Genomic DNA, 15,311 nt, shown 5'->3' with positions numbered 1-15,311 from the left:
TGTGTTCCATATATGGGCAGTTAGGTTCATTTACAGAACGAATACTAGTAGCAATCGTGTTCCCTGGTGAATAAAGATTTTAAAAAATGCATCAAGTGCAGATGAGCAGTCACTACCTATTTATTAGAATGCTGTTATCATTACCATGTAAAGAAATGTTATTGCACCACAAGTGCTTCTGTGTATTAGTCTGAACAGAAAATATACCGCTTGACTAACACTTATCTTTGCAGCCAGATAATATTACGCACTTATGGTACCCCAGCCAAGAAGACAGGTTAGACATAGGCTTTGTTTTCGAACACAACTGCTTCTTTTCATTACATTAATTTATCATACAGCATTTTTTACTCAAACACACCTGGCATTGCAGACAACATTGTTTTCTAGCCAATTTTGCAATTAAGTGCTCAACAAGTTTAGTTTATTTTAGGGGGGTTTAACGTCCCAAAGCGACTCACTCAGGCTATGAGAGACGCCGTAGTGAAGGGCTACGGAAATTTCGACCACCTGGGGTTCTTTAACATGCACTGATATCGCACTGAAGGAAAAATCCCCGAGACAAAGAAATGGTAGCTTTGCTGAAGGGCAGTTCACAGCTGCTTGGATTTTGCAAAAACATACTGCTTCTGCCCACAATGAACCATGTCTTCACATGGTATCTGTCATAGAAAACAAAAGAGGGGAGGGGCCTGCTAAATGAATACAGAGCACATCAGTACGAAACAACATATACCAAGGCGCTATCAAGTAGGAGTGTTTCCTACTTTGTAGTGAAAAATATGGAACACAAACGATAGAAGTAGTACTTAAGTCTACCCACTTTAATTCTTTCGTTACCACGCCACTATGCATCATCACCGGTGATCGACGGATTCGAAGCATGATTTCAGTGCTACTGGGGCTATCAAGGAGTTGCTGTGTGGTCGAGTGGGTTGTTTAGACATCCTACTTTAGCTTCTTGCATAGTTTGTATTTTCCCGCAAGATGGCAGCTTTTGAGACGCCCTTAAAGTTGAGGTTTTGGCGTAGTGCACTTGTAGGACAGCGTCAGCCGCAGGGACAGCATGTGCTTGGAAAAATCCCGCTTTGCGTGATTCTGCTGCATCTGCAGCAGATTTTTTCGATGCATCAAGCAGCAGTGACTCTAAAGATGATATTGCATCATCGGATTTTGATTCCGACAAAGAAACTGCGCAACCTCAGCACGAAACGTCCACCCATAAGGTTCATTTTCTACTTCTTGTTCCTGGAGACAGTTTAAGCATTGCACTGATGTCATGAATGATATTTCTGGTTTCTGTAGTGTCTCATCATCACATGGGCAACATTTACTTCCATCTGCCCAAAAAAGATTCTACTTCAGGCCCAGCAGATATCAGGGGCCCGACCTCGGACTGATGCTCCATAAAAGCAAAAAGCTGTCCACGAAAGCTGTGGATCTGTTCCGATTGGTCCTAAATCGTCCGAAATGTTTTCCGAAATAGTTTCTTGTAAACCGAAGCATTGTAAAGAATCTTCAAGCAAATCACCGTCAACCCTCATTATAACGAACACTAATATTACGAATTATTGGCTATATAAGACTGTTCCTAAATATTTTCAACAAATACATGCATTTATTACATTATACATCGAATGCGGTTTGCCATAAAACAGATATATTGAACTGCCAAGCGGCAAGCAGTGCCCGTTCGGACGGCAGGCGACAGGCTTTTCCTCACTACATGAGTGACTAGTGGTGGTGCAGCAAGTGTGCTCGCACCCCAGTTCACGCTTTACCTTGCATTTTCCAACAGCACCACAGAAGATATAGCAGCGAGAACAGCTGGTAGGCAGGTCGTCGGAACCCATTTGCGCCTCTCCCACCCATTAATAGTGCCTCAAAACCAGTGCTATGGTCGGTTGTTGTAGCTCTCCAGCAGCATCCTCTACACCCATTGACTGTCACAGAGCGCAAGGGCTGAAAACAGCCAAAAGCTTTCATCCTCACATCCGATTTTTTAAGTGACACCGTTGTAATTTGAGGAAGCCACCCAAGCTGGCATTTGACCTGCGACAGCTGCATGCTGTGGTGCTTTGCGGGGAAACCAACCTAACTGATGTTTTCTGCTCGGTTTTTCTACGGCCTCCAGAATCGCCACGAGCGGCTTTGAAACAGCGCTAAAGCTGCGGAAAAGGTCTCTCCCAGTTGAAGTTCTTTCACTGATTAAATTTTACTTTCCAGCGTGAGTTTTAAGAATTTCAGCTATATTGAACTATTTCAAATTTTTTTAGCCATTCGCTATAGCAAGATTTCATTGTACCAACTTTTTATTTTCACGTGAGTACATCATCAAAAAACATATGGCGAATCACTTTTTGAGTTTCTGCAATTTTTTTCGGCTGCTCCAAAAAACATTATACGCTCAAACTGTTAATGTCGAAAAGCACATTTATCAAGCTATGTTTGATACACTACATTTTATGTCAAACGTTTTTTGCTCTGTGTAAAATTTTATAACAAGGACAGTCTGAAAACAGCCTTTTTTCATGTAGTTGCAGAAAAAATTTCTAGGTCAAAAAGTTTAAGTTATAATTTCAAATTTTTAGTGCTTAGTTCATAAACAAATTTTAAACAATGTTTTTAATATTTTTTTCTCCAAGATACTGCTTTGTAAATACAATTTTTTTTCTTACTCTTGAACTTTTTGTGTGTGCCAATTTTTTTTGCGTTATTGATGCCAAGTATTTGTGTTGAAATAAATGTCTTCAGAAAGCACATTCAATTGCTATCATTTTCATGCATACCTATTGCACTTTTTTACACCTCACATAGGTATTTTGCAGGAAAATATTGTCTGAGAGCTATCAAAAACGGTCATTTTGCCCATGGTAAAGAAAGAGTTAAATGAATTAGAAAAATTAGGAGCCTGCACACCTGCACCAGTACAAAGTTGCTTCATATTATATGACAGTGGGCCAGGACTGTAAAGAGGGATGTGTGCCTTAAATAAGACAAAGCAGCCTTTGCAGGACAGGCCAGACATCAAGAAATCTAAACTGCTGACCAAACACCAAAACCCACCCTGTAAGACCCCAGTAGCCACTATTTTAGATTTGGTTGCAGGAGAACTGCTATCTTGAAAGGATGAATAAAAGAAATCATGAGGGAAGAGCACATACCGGTATGCATCCTCCTGAAGAAATTTTTGCAATTCCTCGAGATAGAAAGGCTGCACGAGTTGTGCCTGGAGGCTTGCATTAGGGATCAGAGTGAGACGCTGGCAGGAGCTCTGCAGGGTGCCTAGGCAGCCCACCAGGGACACATTTGCTGCTCCTCGATCACTCTGAAAGCAGAAATGTGCACAGGCGCCCATCTAAAACAAGCCCTGTGTCTAAACCACTCGACGCTTGAACGCTTTGGCAAACTCCCTCTGTGGCAAACTGTAAGCTTAACAGTGCAGGGACCTTTATTTAGTTTCCTATAGACAGTATGCAAAAAGGACTGGTTAACATGAACCAGTAAACTGTGCACACTGGCAAACACAAACTCTTGTTATGCTCCACTGACTAACATCTGACAGCATCAAGCAGCTGATTGGTTTGTGTCAGTGGTTGCATTTACATCAGGAAAGACACTGCAACTAAGTGATTGAATCGGCTATACAAAAAGAAGAGCACAGCTCAATGCATTTGTATGTGCAAACATTTCTTCAGCCTGGCAAGAGTAGATATAACCTTTAGGTGGCCTTTCATATAACATGTACCGCCGCGGTGGCTCAGCGGTTACGGTGCTGGACTCCTGACCCAAAAGATGCGGATTCAATCCCAGCCACGGCGGTGGAATTTCGATGGAGGCGAAATTCTAGAGGCCCGTATACTGTGCGATGTCAGTGCACGTTAAAGAACTCCAGGTGGTCGAAATTCCCGGAGACCTTCACTATGCGGTCCCTCATAGCCCGAGTCGCTTTGGGATGTTAAACCCCCATAAACCATCATATAACATATAATAAAACATTTTGCTCTTTGAGCACAATAATTTTTTTCAGCAACATGTGGGTTGTGAGCAAACCTTCACAAATGTTAGACACGTCTTTCTATGTGATCAAAGAACAACTATCCCCCGCAAAAAAAGGCTACGGCCCATCAAAACAACTGGACGGTTGACTGCAGCTGCTATTCAGTGTTTCATAAATGTTTCCTTGCAAACTCCACCTCATGCATACTGTCTGATTACTAGTTTACTAGTGCTACCTAGATGGTCTTACAAAACCTAATATTTTAGGTACTTCTGTTGAGCTAAACCTCAGATCAACTGAACAGATTTACAAGGTCCCATCACATTCGTTTTGACCCTTTTTAAAAAAGGATAGCGGGACACACGTGGTCCCACTTGCTTTAAGTGCCGAAAAATGGCCAACAATGCACCTACGGACTGCATATTTGCATGCTAAATGCTACTGAACTATCAACCAAACCAATCAGCGTGTTTTTATCTTTAACTAATATGCCTCCATGGTGTTCTTAAGTGTTTTTACAAGCGCGGGAGTGCAGTTCGACGCAGCCCAGTTTGGCGGGAAAGATAAATTTTCAATATTTGTTGAGCTTTTGAGCCTTTTCTTCCAGTCAACTATCTCACAATACTTATTTAAACAATTTTCAACACTAATGCAAGTTTTCTTTTGCAACAAAAAGACTGAGGTATGAACATGTGCCACATATTAGGTCTTAGTAAGCAGTTGCAGGCACAAATGTGAAGTATCCCTTTTTTTCTACAAAACCAATGGACGAAATGGCCTCAAAGTGATCTCATTAAAATTCTAGAGTAATTCAAACAGTAATTTTACCATTTTTATGCATATGAGACATGCATACAGCTTGCACTTTATAAAGGGTTAAATGGGACACCAAATTTATGCGCTCTGCTAAGCCTGTAGTATGCACACTCCCTTGATATGCAAACATTACTTCCACCATGTATCAGCTGCACCTAAGGTGTAAAAGATATTCTGAAATTATGTTAAAATTTTGAAGTACAGTCAACAGACCCATCACGCTGGACCTGCCAATATCAACAGCAGCGTGAGGTAGATATAGATCTCTGAATGCAATTCCGTGCTAGGCTCCTGGTAGGCAAGGAATAATCACATCATTACGCAAGCCATGCCACAGAATTTTAGTCCTACCAGTTACGAAATTCCAAATCAAAATCTGACCCCAACCAACGGCCAATTTCTGGAGTAGATGACAGCGCCGCCTATGGGCACAAGAGTAAGCTGCTAAGAGCACTACCGACTGTTTTCAACAGCGTGAAGCAGTACATCTGAAAGCCGCAAGTAGTGTTGCCATCTGCTAATCTACAAACCTACCAAGTACATGGGCCTCATTGTGATTTTCACAACTAGTATGATCTAAGAGCGCTGAAGCCCTGTCAGCGGTTTTTCTGGTCTTTCTGTGTGCCTCAACAGGCCTTTGTGTGTGTGTGAGTGTGTGCACGTGAATGTGTGTGTGTGTATGAATGCGTCAACCGTGTGAGCTTTGGACTTGTCTGTACGAGCTCCATTGTGAATGTATGCCTATAGATGTCCAGGACATCTGCCACAGCAGCAAGCAAATGCCAGAGAACAGGTATGTGCGCAGTAGTTGGCGCACTCAACAAGGCACCTCACTGTTGTATGGTAATGTTCTGCATCACCTATAGAAACCACAAACCACAAGCTGCCCAGGCGGCACTGCAAATTTTCTACCGCACAAGCAAAAAATATCGCCAACAATCATTTGGGTTCTAGCAAAAGTCTAACTGCATTTTGAACACAGAGACACGCGCCTGACTGATAGCATTCCTTGTTTTGGTGCTGCCTACTTGGCTGTGTTGGCTTCATCATGCAGTGGCGCACTGAGTGTGGCTTCGACAAAGCGCAGACGTTCATACATTGAGACTTGCTAGGAGACGTGCTGTGGATTCAAAGCAAAGGTTTTTTTTCTCCCTGCTCACTAGGCTGCGAGTTACAGCTCACTGATGAGTGCAGATAACTCCAGTGCTGATTCTCTACACCGGGAGTGAGCAGGCAAGGATGACAACGCCAGAACTACATCCATAGCCATGTTCTTTGCAGCACAGGACACAGCAGCGAATGCATCATTATTTTGTGATTGCACACGACTTCTGGTGGTTCTGTGGGTGCTTTGTTTACTTCACAGCCTGCAAAACAGAAATCAAAAGTGAGGGCAATAAAGAAGTGCTTTAATAAATGATTTAAGCTCACTGAACACTATCTCCCGAAGTTCTACCATTCCTTAAATCCCACACACTGTTACCAGTAAAAAAAAATCAAAACCTGAAATTTTGATGTGTCTATTTCTTTAAAAAAAGCCCGCTGCATTTGGGCTGGTAGTTACTCATACACACAATGCCCATGGTTCATTTTTGAATAAACTGAACTTGGTAGTGCAGCACTAAGGTTTCAATAGAGTGGAGGAAGTTAATATCAAATTACTTGCTTAATTGCTTTACAATGAGCTAGCTGCTGTCAGTTTAATAAGCCAAAAATACTGAAGATCTCTGTAATTTTAGTTGTTCAAACTGACTAGCTAGTGCACTTGTTGCCTGAATAACAATGAATCAACTCTGCCATTACTGACAGATGGTTGGCATCTGACCGTGGTTTCAAAATCATGTCGCAGCAAGCACTCTGCATTGCAACAGCACTGCAGAAAGTACAACACACAGTGCAATGCAAAGGGTCTAGCAAGGAGCCCTTTCTGTATGACATGAGGTGCAGCCTTCAAGTACAAAACAGATGAAGCAGCTACCTGAGGAGCACAGAGTTCCATATGAAGCAAGTCTCGCAAGTAGGGTCCCAGATGTGGCACAAAGGGACTGCCACGAGCCAAAGCACTCCGTAGCCGACTCCGCTGCGACCCAAAGTTGTCTTCTTCCGAGAAGAGAGCAGCCAAGCGCTGCAGCAGCTGACGCTCACGGCGGGCCACCTACACAATAGCCATGAAAAATAGACCACACTGCAATTACAACTACTTGGTCAAAACGCTGTCTGACCTCAAGCATTATATAATTATGAAGAGTACAACCTGCTCTAATCTGGACCATTCAAATAACCATCTTCACAGACACCCCCCCCCTTTTTTTATTCTTCAGTGATTCATCATCAAACTATGCCAACCAATGTTATGAGAGCATGGCCTGCTGGAAGAGGAACAGATCATTATGATTTTTGGATTGGCACTAACATGTAATGCACGCTCCAAAATCTGTGCCCCTAGTCTAAGACTAGTGGAATGATGTGCAGGGTTGTCTCTGCTCGCTTTGCCAGCTACCACTGTTCTTTGGCATTGGAGTTGACCAACCATTCCTCTCACAAAGCAAAGGTTTTGTGAGGTATGAGGGGAGGTTTGTGGTAGCGCACTCAAACCCAAACAGTGTGGTAGTAGTCCCTGCAATGTGTTACTGGTGGGTTTCTGCCCCATTTCCAGGTTTTCGAACCTGGGGAGCATGTTTTATATGGGCAGTGAGTCTGTATCAGTCCAAATACTTTGGAATGTACCTATGTGATCAGTGGGTAGGGTATGGGGTGGTGCTGTCCTATGAGGATTCTGAATTTGCGCAAGCCAACTGTAAATGCAAAAGTATAAGCATATGGGTTATGGGGTTTAACATCCCGAAGCGACTCAGGATATGAGGGACGCCGTAGTGGAAGTTTCTGGATAATTTCGACCACCTGGGGTTCTTTAACATGCACTGACATACACTGGCCTCTAGCAATTTGCCTTCATCGAAATGCAACCACCGCAGCCGGAACTGAATCTGCGTTTCTTGGGTCAGCAGCCGAGCACCATAACCACTGAGCCACCGCGGCAGCTAGTATAAGTACAAATGACACAGAGCCATGATGATAGCACAAGGCAACAACACTAGTAAATCTGCACTAATTTTAAGCACACAAGAAAGGTTATCCTCTTCTTTCTATTATTTTCTGACTTTATATTCTGCAACTTTTTTTTTATTTGCTGTCATGGCTACAAAGAACAGATTATGTGATCATTTGCTTCAGTTCACAATTATACAATGCATAAGGCTTCAGCATTGCAGTCGGTTTCAGTTTAGTAAATTACTCATTTACGTACAGTAGAGAGCTACATAAATTTAACAATGTAACAGCCAGCTTTCCTTATTTGTTTTTTTCTCAACATGTAAGTACAGGTGTGGCCAAAATAATACAGAGCAACCTTCAGCATTTCAACTGTTCTCACATGTTCCATGCAGAAAGTATGAAGGCTTCTTGAAGTCGTAAGTGAGAGCACCAGAGGAATTTGCTAGCATATGAAATAAGTACCTCCTAATTTTTGTTAGCTAGGTGATGAGAGGAGTGCCGATTGCCAAAGCATGTTCCGTATAAATATAGCTGCAACTGCAGATTGTAGCCAATCGAACCTGCACAACAAAATTGTACCAGAATGATTTCATACTCTTGATGACAAGAGATGGATTAGTTTGCATCACTGCAAGATTCTGTTAAACGGCTCTGCAACTTAATTCATCCCATTTAAGTAATTAGTCCACCACCAGCCAGTATGTGCAAACATAACCTCTTGATACTGGTATATGCATGCATGCTTTCCTGACTGCTTTACCAAAACATGACAGAAGAGTAAAACAACCATTATTTGTCCATTGTTACACCAAGGTGTACAGCCTTTGTAAAAAATATGTGGCCTAACAGGTTTGCTTCTGAACACTCTAGTGGAACCTCTAGTGCTGCTGAAGTCCTAAGCCTTGAAGATGCAAGGACAAGAGTTCGTCTTGCCTTCGAGACATTCAAAATGCTGACAATGTAATATGCACCACACAACAAAGCAGAGAAGTAAGCCCAATGCACTGTATTATTGTATACTTTTGACAAAGGTTGTACAAGCTATCAAAAGTAGGTGGAACCTTGCTGCATCCCTGACAAAATACCTTCTAGATTTTAGCAGGAGTAGTGTGTGTGCATATGTTTCAGTGTTTTATGTGCAAGAATTGTGCACTAACATGCTGATGCCTCTGTATCTTCATTATGCCATGCATCAAACAATTGGAGAAGATCATTTTACTCTGTTTACTTTTGAATCTACTAGTATGCAAGAACAAACTAAAAAAGCATGGCACTTTGATTTGCACACAGCAGAGGTGTAACATTAGAAAGACCTGGCTTTGCCAAAAGCAGGCAGCATACAGATTTATAAGCAACTAAAAAAGCATGGCACTTTGATTTGCACATAGCAGAGGTGTAACATTAGAAAGACCTGGCTTTGCCAAAAGCAGGCAGCATACAGATTTATAAGCAACTAAAAAAGCATGGCACTTTGATTTGCACATAGCAGAGGTGTAACATTAGAAAGACCTGGCTTTGCCAAAAGCAGGCAGCATACAGATTTATAAGCACAATGCAGTAGATAACAGATGTAGTTGGTGACCAAAGCAAAAGGAGAAGGGCGAGCTGGATTGTGCACTACCTGTGCCCATGTCTTGGTAAGCCGAAAGAGAGGAGCACTCTGCAGAGCCGAAACAATAGCACATGCGCCGTGAAGGTTTCCAATCTGCTGCAACTGCTGGGCCAGCCGCACAAAGTGGCCCAGCAGCTCCGCCCGTCGCCCCACCAACCGTTCGCACAGCACCGACTGCACCACCCACAGGCTGACCTGCGATCAGATGCCAGTCTTTTGTCAGCGAGCACTACACCAGAGCAAAAGGCTGTGGAATATGTCCAGTTGCAAATTGTGAATTGTGGGGTTTAATGTCCCAAAGCAACACATGGGCTATGAGGGATGCCGTGTGGAAGGCTCCAGAATAATTCAGATCACCTGGGATTCTTTAACACGCTGAAATTACATAGCACACGGGCGCCTTTTGCACTTCACCTCCATCAAAATGCGGCTGCTGAGGCCAGGACTAAACCCGGGTCCTCCAGCTCAGTAGCTGAGCACTCTGAGCCACTGCAGCAGGTATATTTGCAGCTGCTTTCAGAGAAAAGGTTCTCTCCAACACAAACAAACATGTTACATGAAGACACTGTGCAAGGTTTGTGGCTACACTCGCAAGTGTTCGCACAATGCTAACCAGGGTTTGTGCCAAAGTTGCTAATTTTTCATTTAGGCAGAGGAGTATCTTATTAAACAAGCACCTACACCTTTATTGGTATCATTCATTAGTTCAGATAGGCACTGAACATTGCCTACACAATAGTGAATGTGCATGTTTTGAAAAAACAATGCAATGTAGAAGTGCTGCTTCAGAAAGCCAGCCTCTCAGCAAACAGGCAAGAACGCTAAATAGTACCAGCAAGTAGCAATCATGACAGACTGAGCAGCAGCACACAAATTCATGGTTTATGGTTGATGAGGGCTTAACGTCCCAAAGTGACTCAGGCTATGAGGGACGCCGTAGTGAAGGACTCCGGAAATTTCGACCACCTGGGGTTCTTTAACATGCACTGCCATCGCATAGTACACGGGCCTCTAGCATTTCGCCTCAATCGGTGTCTTTCGGGTCAGCAGCTGAGCACCATAACCACTGAGCCACCGCGGCGGCCTACCCCCAAATTCAGATTAAAAACATTCTTGTGATAAACTCTTTGAGACTCAAATATTTTTTTATAACATGGTGTTCTCAAACGGGGTTCCAAATAATGAACCAACGGTTCACTGGAAAGATCCGTAATATTTATATTCCACGTGAGGGCCCCCAACACCGAGTTCCAATGAGCTAAGAGGCTCTGCAGACATTATTTTCTTAGTTCTACAAGCGCAAAGACTGACGATGATGTTTACATTACAGTGGTACAATTAGTATGGTCATCAAGCACATAAGGCCAGCACTATGATCAATTCAACTCAGCTGTGCCCAGCAAGCAGGACCATGCTTCAGCATTGTTTCTAGACCTAGTTCATAGCAATCAGCATCCATATAACAGGTATATAGCTTTTTATTTTTGCATTTGTTTGCCACCACAAATGCCTCATGGCAATTAGCGGGAATAAAAAATAGTGCACAATTATTTTTAAACCACTCAGCAAGATTCTTTGATTCCTTTATTATTCAAATTAAAAAAAAACTTGTTGATGTAGACTATATCCGTTATGCAAAAATAATTACTGCCTTATGCTCTCATTCTCCTACCACTACCCCTCCTCTCATCAATTGACCTTAGTTATTCTACCATGTGTACCTAACTCCTAAATGATCCCGAACTTAGCACACTTATAAGCATTTGAAGTACACTCCATGTTTAACTGATTGGCTTCCAAGGAAGAGAAGACGATATAGTCAATTTTCATTAAGCCCGGATCTCAAGAATAAAATATGTACATATCTGAACAGCCTAACCATTGCTCAGAAAATGGAAAGAAAAAGCTTATAGATTAGAAAAAAAATAATGCCTGAATAGGTGAACTGCTTAATTATATAAAATAATGTGACACAAGGAAAGATCTTTATGCAATCTGGCGTAAATGGCAGCACTTTAAGAGTAAATTTATCAGCTCCAGTCAAATGTTTCAGAGGAATAAAAATTTCACTTAAATTTCATTTGTAAAGAAAGCAGCCTCATTTCACGTGCTCTGCCACTGCACACATAGCACTGATCACAAACTATACATGACAGATCCAAAGGTTAAGTTCTTCCATTAAACACACTTCATTTTTTTTACAGACAATTTTACCATGAATGGTTTGTTTAAAGATGCAGATTGTTAGATTGTCTTTGCAAGCCAAAGATTGCATACGATACTTGCATGATTAAATCTGTTGGTCAGAGCCACAACATTAGGGGCTAGCTGAAGCTTCTCTCGCCTGTTCCAGCCACAGCCAGCCAGCTCCTATGGGGAAGAACATGCAAGAACCATTAAAAGATTTTCTGAATTCCTCACACCCTCCATTGACAGAGTTCGCCTACCAAAACATGCTGCAACATTATTTGGCACTCAACATCGATCATGTTACTGCCCAACAGGAACCAGTAGCTTCAATCTCAAATGGCATGCATTATTAAAACATTTAAAAGACAAGATTACTGTGCTTGGATAGCAGTCAAGCCCTCATGCTGTTATGAACTCAGCAGTATATTTTCCAGTAAGGCCAAGAAAACTAAAGGAGGATGAAATGTGAATACAGTAGTGCACAGTGATATGAATGCACAGTGAAGGGCCACGGGGCACCACGGTGGTAAAAACAATCTAAGAGCACTTTGCTCCTGTATTTGCTGTTCACCGTTGGTTCGGTATATGAAAGCCAACATATTTTACTTCACTGCAACAGAAAAGAGACACAGTTAAGCCAAAGCATAAACTCAATCATAAGAATAAGTGACCTGAAGGCGAACACACAAGGTTTCTGCACAAATGCTCCGCTACTTTTTTAAAAATGGTTAATTTTTATTGACAAAATATATGTATAATGCTACTGCAGAACTCAAGTGGCCATCTTGCTCACTCAAGTTAGATGTAGAGAGACTGTTTTTGTCCTGTTCCAATTATTCACAGCAGTAAAAACAGAAACATGCAACTATATATATAGTGCCTCATATTTGAATATTTGAAGAAAATAGAACAGTGGAAAGCATGAGAGAAGGCCATCTGGTAGCAGAGACCAAAGATCTGCTACAGTTGTTCTAGCCTGAAAAGTACCAACATGTGGAATGGGAATATACCTAGTTCCTTTTCCTTTGATCTTTATGCATGCCTTTAAGATCATTTTTGAGACTATGTGTGGACAGTATTCAGTCACAGCATGCACCACTGTGAAAAATGCCCGGGTGCCACAAGAAAGATGGTCAAAATAAACAGTGGTGCTGTGATGGCATGGCCCTTGTAATGAAATCAGAGTAGCATGCACGTGTCCTAACCAATCAGATGGCTAGTTGTTTTACTTGGTCTGATCCTATTTGCAAGAGGAGCATGGCACAGTTTCGGTTGTAATCAGTGGACTTCAGCTCACACAGAATGCCACAGTCATTTTACCTCAATGGCAGGTCAGCAGCCTAGAAGCCAGATTTTGCAATGTCTACACAGTACACAAACGCATGACTAGTCTTTTCCAAAGGCTTTTTCTTTTTAATTGCTCATATGTTATTTTCCGAGTACCCAATCATACCAGTTACTTAATTCCATCAAAACTCAACTCTTACCACACATGGTCTCCTATCTGAACACAGCCTCCTTTTAACCTGTAAACCTTTCTCCCTCATCTGTAAACATCTCTACTCACCTGTGGGTGAATTTTCAGAAATGCTTGCAAGTCCAGCAGCGTTAGCTGGTTCTGAAATAATGGCACAATTAACAATCAAAACAGTTCTATGCAAAGGGAAAAAAATTAACTCACGATGCAGTACAGCGCACACTATAGAGATCATCATTGTCCGAGTATAAAACAACTTATCAAGGCTAAAAAACAACTCTATCAATGATAGAGTTGAAGCAAAAGTAACTGATACAAGACAAATTTGAGCACAATCATTATATTTTGCATCCTGCTTTTGATGCAGATCAACTATTGCAAGCAGACCAACTTCAATACATAAGGGTTCCAATTTGTACTCCACTTGCTAAAAATTTTAAAATTAGCTGTTTATATTTAGCAGCAAGTACAAAAAAAACTCAGGTGAGTGCAATTGAAAAGGGTGTCCAGTGACACAACCTAGTACCCCTTTTTGCTGATAATCACTGCATCACGCAAGATCTGGTATCCACAAATTTTCTTTGGAAAGCAGGTTGGCCAATAAGTACGTGGTTCATTGGGGAAAGACTGTCTATTAGCCTCTTCTCATATCTGGCATTGAAGTTACACATCTGAGACCTGCACACCACCCAATAAATGCAGTCGAATTCTTCCGGCAGTTTTCCAAAAGCAAATTATGCCAAAATTATGCCAAATTATCATGCAAGTGAGCAACACCACGTTTACCGAGTCATTGCTTATGTGTCCATAATTTCCACTTTATTCATGACAGTACTTAAAAGAGGACAACCAAGGAATGCATTTGCTTCATGTGCCGCCTTCTGCAAAACGATCAATACTTGCACACTCAATGACAGTGGCAAAAAATGGTAGTGCTGAGCCCTGTTGACTCACAGCCAGCTCGTCTGCCTCAACCTTGACCACATCCAGAGTGCCCTCGCAGTTGTTGAGGGGTTGCTCCGAGCGCAAACTCCACACTGAACCATCACAGGGCCAGCGTTCTGCCTGCACAAAGGCGGAAAATTGAAGATAAGTTATTTCCCGGAAATGCAAAGTGATATTTGACACTACACTGTTCACAAGTCGTTAGCCACCCATAGCGATGCACACTTTATACTTATAGATAAAAAGCATCAAACGAATACAAGCCAGCATATTAACAGCAGCATTTGACCAGTTAGCTAAAGTTACCTTTGGCAAACCACGGCACAACACAGCACACTCGCAAACAGGAAGTGCCGCGATAAAAAATTCCACAGGTTCATAAGTTTGTACTGCAGGCCGTGAACTCAGAAAAGGAATACATACAACTTCTTAATTAACGAGCCTGAAATGACTTCACACTTATCAGATGACACGCCCCCAAAGGATGGCACTGAACATTTTATCTCACGCATATTTTACGCGGCATCTTTATGAACGCTCGTCAACTACAAGAAAAACGCAGCCGTCATATTTCTTAAGTTCATGTCTTCACTGTATTAAAATTCAGTTTCACGTCAACATGCGAAAGACAAATGCACAGTGTGCACGTCAGAAAGAAGAATCTACTCGCCTCGGTAATGTGCGAACTGTCAGTCTGGACGCCGCGCGTATCTGCGGGAACCATAGCGCCGTATTTCATTCAGATCAGAAGTTCTTACTAGGTGGCCATGTGAAAGTTTAAAGGCACCATTCAAATTATCACGGGCTTCACAATCACTTTTCTGAACAGCTGCTGATTAAAAGCATGTATATGTGGACGCATGGAGCGTACACGACGCCGGTTGCGCATAGCTACAAGTTTTGTCCAACGCACACTGCCCATAATGACAGCATATGGCACTTGCTCATGGCACATGCATCACATCAAGAACACAATGAGTAGGGCTGAATTTGCACGCCACGGCCGGGGACCCGATGACCCGACCCCGGCAAACTACATACACTAAACCACGCACAAGAACATGCACAACACGCATCGATCGTAATACGGATCGTGTCGGCCTCGTCTAGGCTCTGGCGGCGACTGATACGGCGATGGTATCTGCTGTGGCGCAATCACCTCCGTGGATTGCGTTTTCGTGATAACATTTACATTTTAACACCGAAAACAAATTACT

The 15,311-nt window shown here is 42.3% G+C and overlaps 1 protein-coding gene across 2 annotated transcripts in view; it reads right to left on the bottom strand.

Moving 5' to 3' along the window:
• The window catches only part of LOC144114562 (ras-specific guanine nucleotide-releasing factor RalGPS1-like), a 48,089-nt gene extending 32,898 nt beyond the window's left edge, over positions 1-15,191 (bottom strand). Inside the window, exons 1-7 of one of the 2 annotated variants that reach the window (XM_077648382.1) lie at positions 14,765-15,191; positions 14,104-14,214; positions 13,240-13,290; positions 11,769-11,852; positions 9,492-9,677; positions 6,795-6,971; positions 3,165-3,328 (exon numbers count right to left, since the gene is read on the bottom strand). In XM_077648382.1, coding sequence (XP_077504508.1) covers positions 3,165-3,328; positions 6,795-6,971; positions 9,492-9,677; positions 11,769-11,852; positions 13,240-13,290; positions 14,104-14,214; positions 14,765-14,833 — 842 coding nt within the window. In that variant the 5' untranslated portion in view covers positions 14,834-15,191. Of the gene's footprint in view, positions 1-3,164; positions 3,329-6,794; positions 6,972-9,491; positions 9,678-11,768; positions 11,853-13,239; positions 13,291-14,103; positions 14,215-14,760 lie in introns of both variants that reach the window. The other variant, XM_077648381.1, reaches the window with a different exon arrangement.
• Positions 15,192-15,311: the final 120 nt, after the last annotated feature.

The sequence above is a fragment of the Amblyomma americanum genome, chromosome 1 (assembly GCF_052857255.1).
Source record: "Amblyomma americanum isolate KBUSLIRL-KWMA chromosome 1, ASM5285725v1, whole genome shotgun sequence".
Lineage (NCBI taxonomy): Eukaryota > Metazoa > Arthropoda > Arachnida > Ixodida > Ixodidae > Amblyomma > Amblyomma americanum.
The sequence above is the reverse complement of the archived record's forward strand: the minus strand, read 5'-3'. Positions and strand labels throughout refer to the sequence as shown.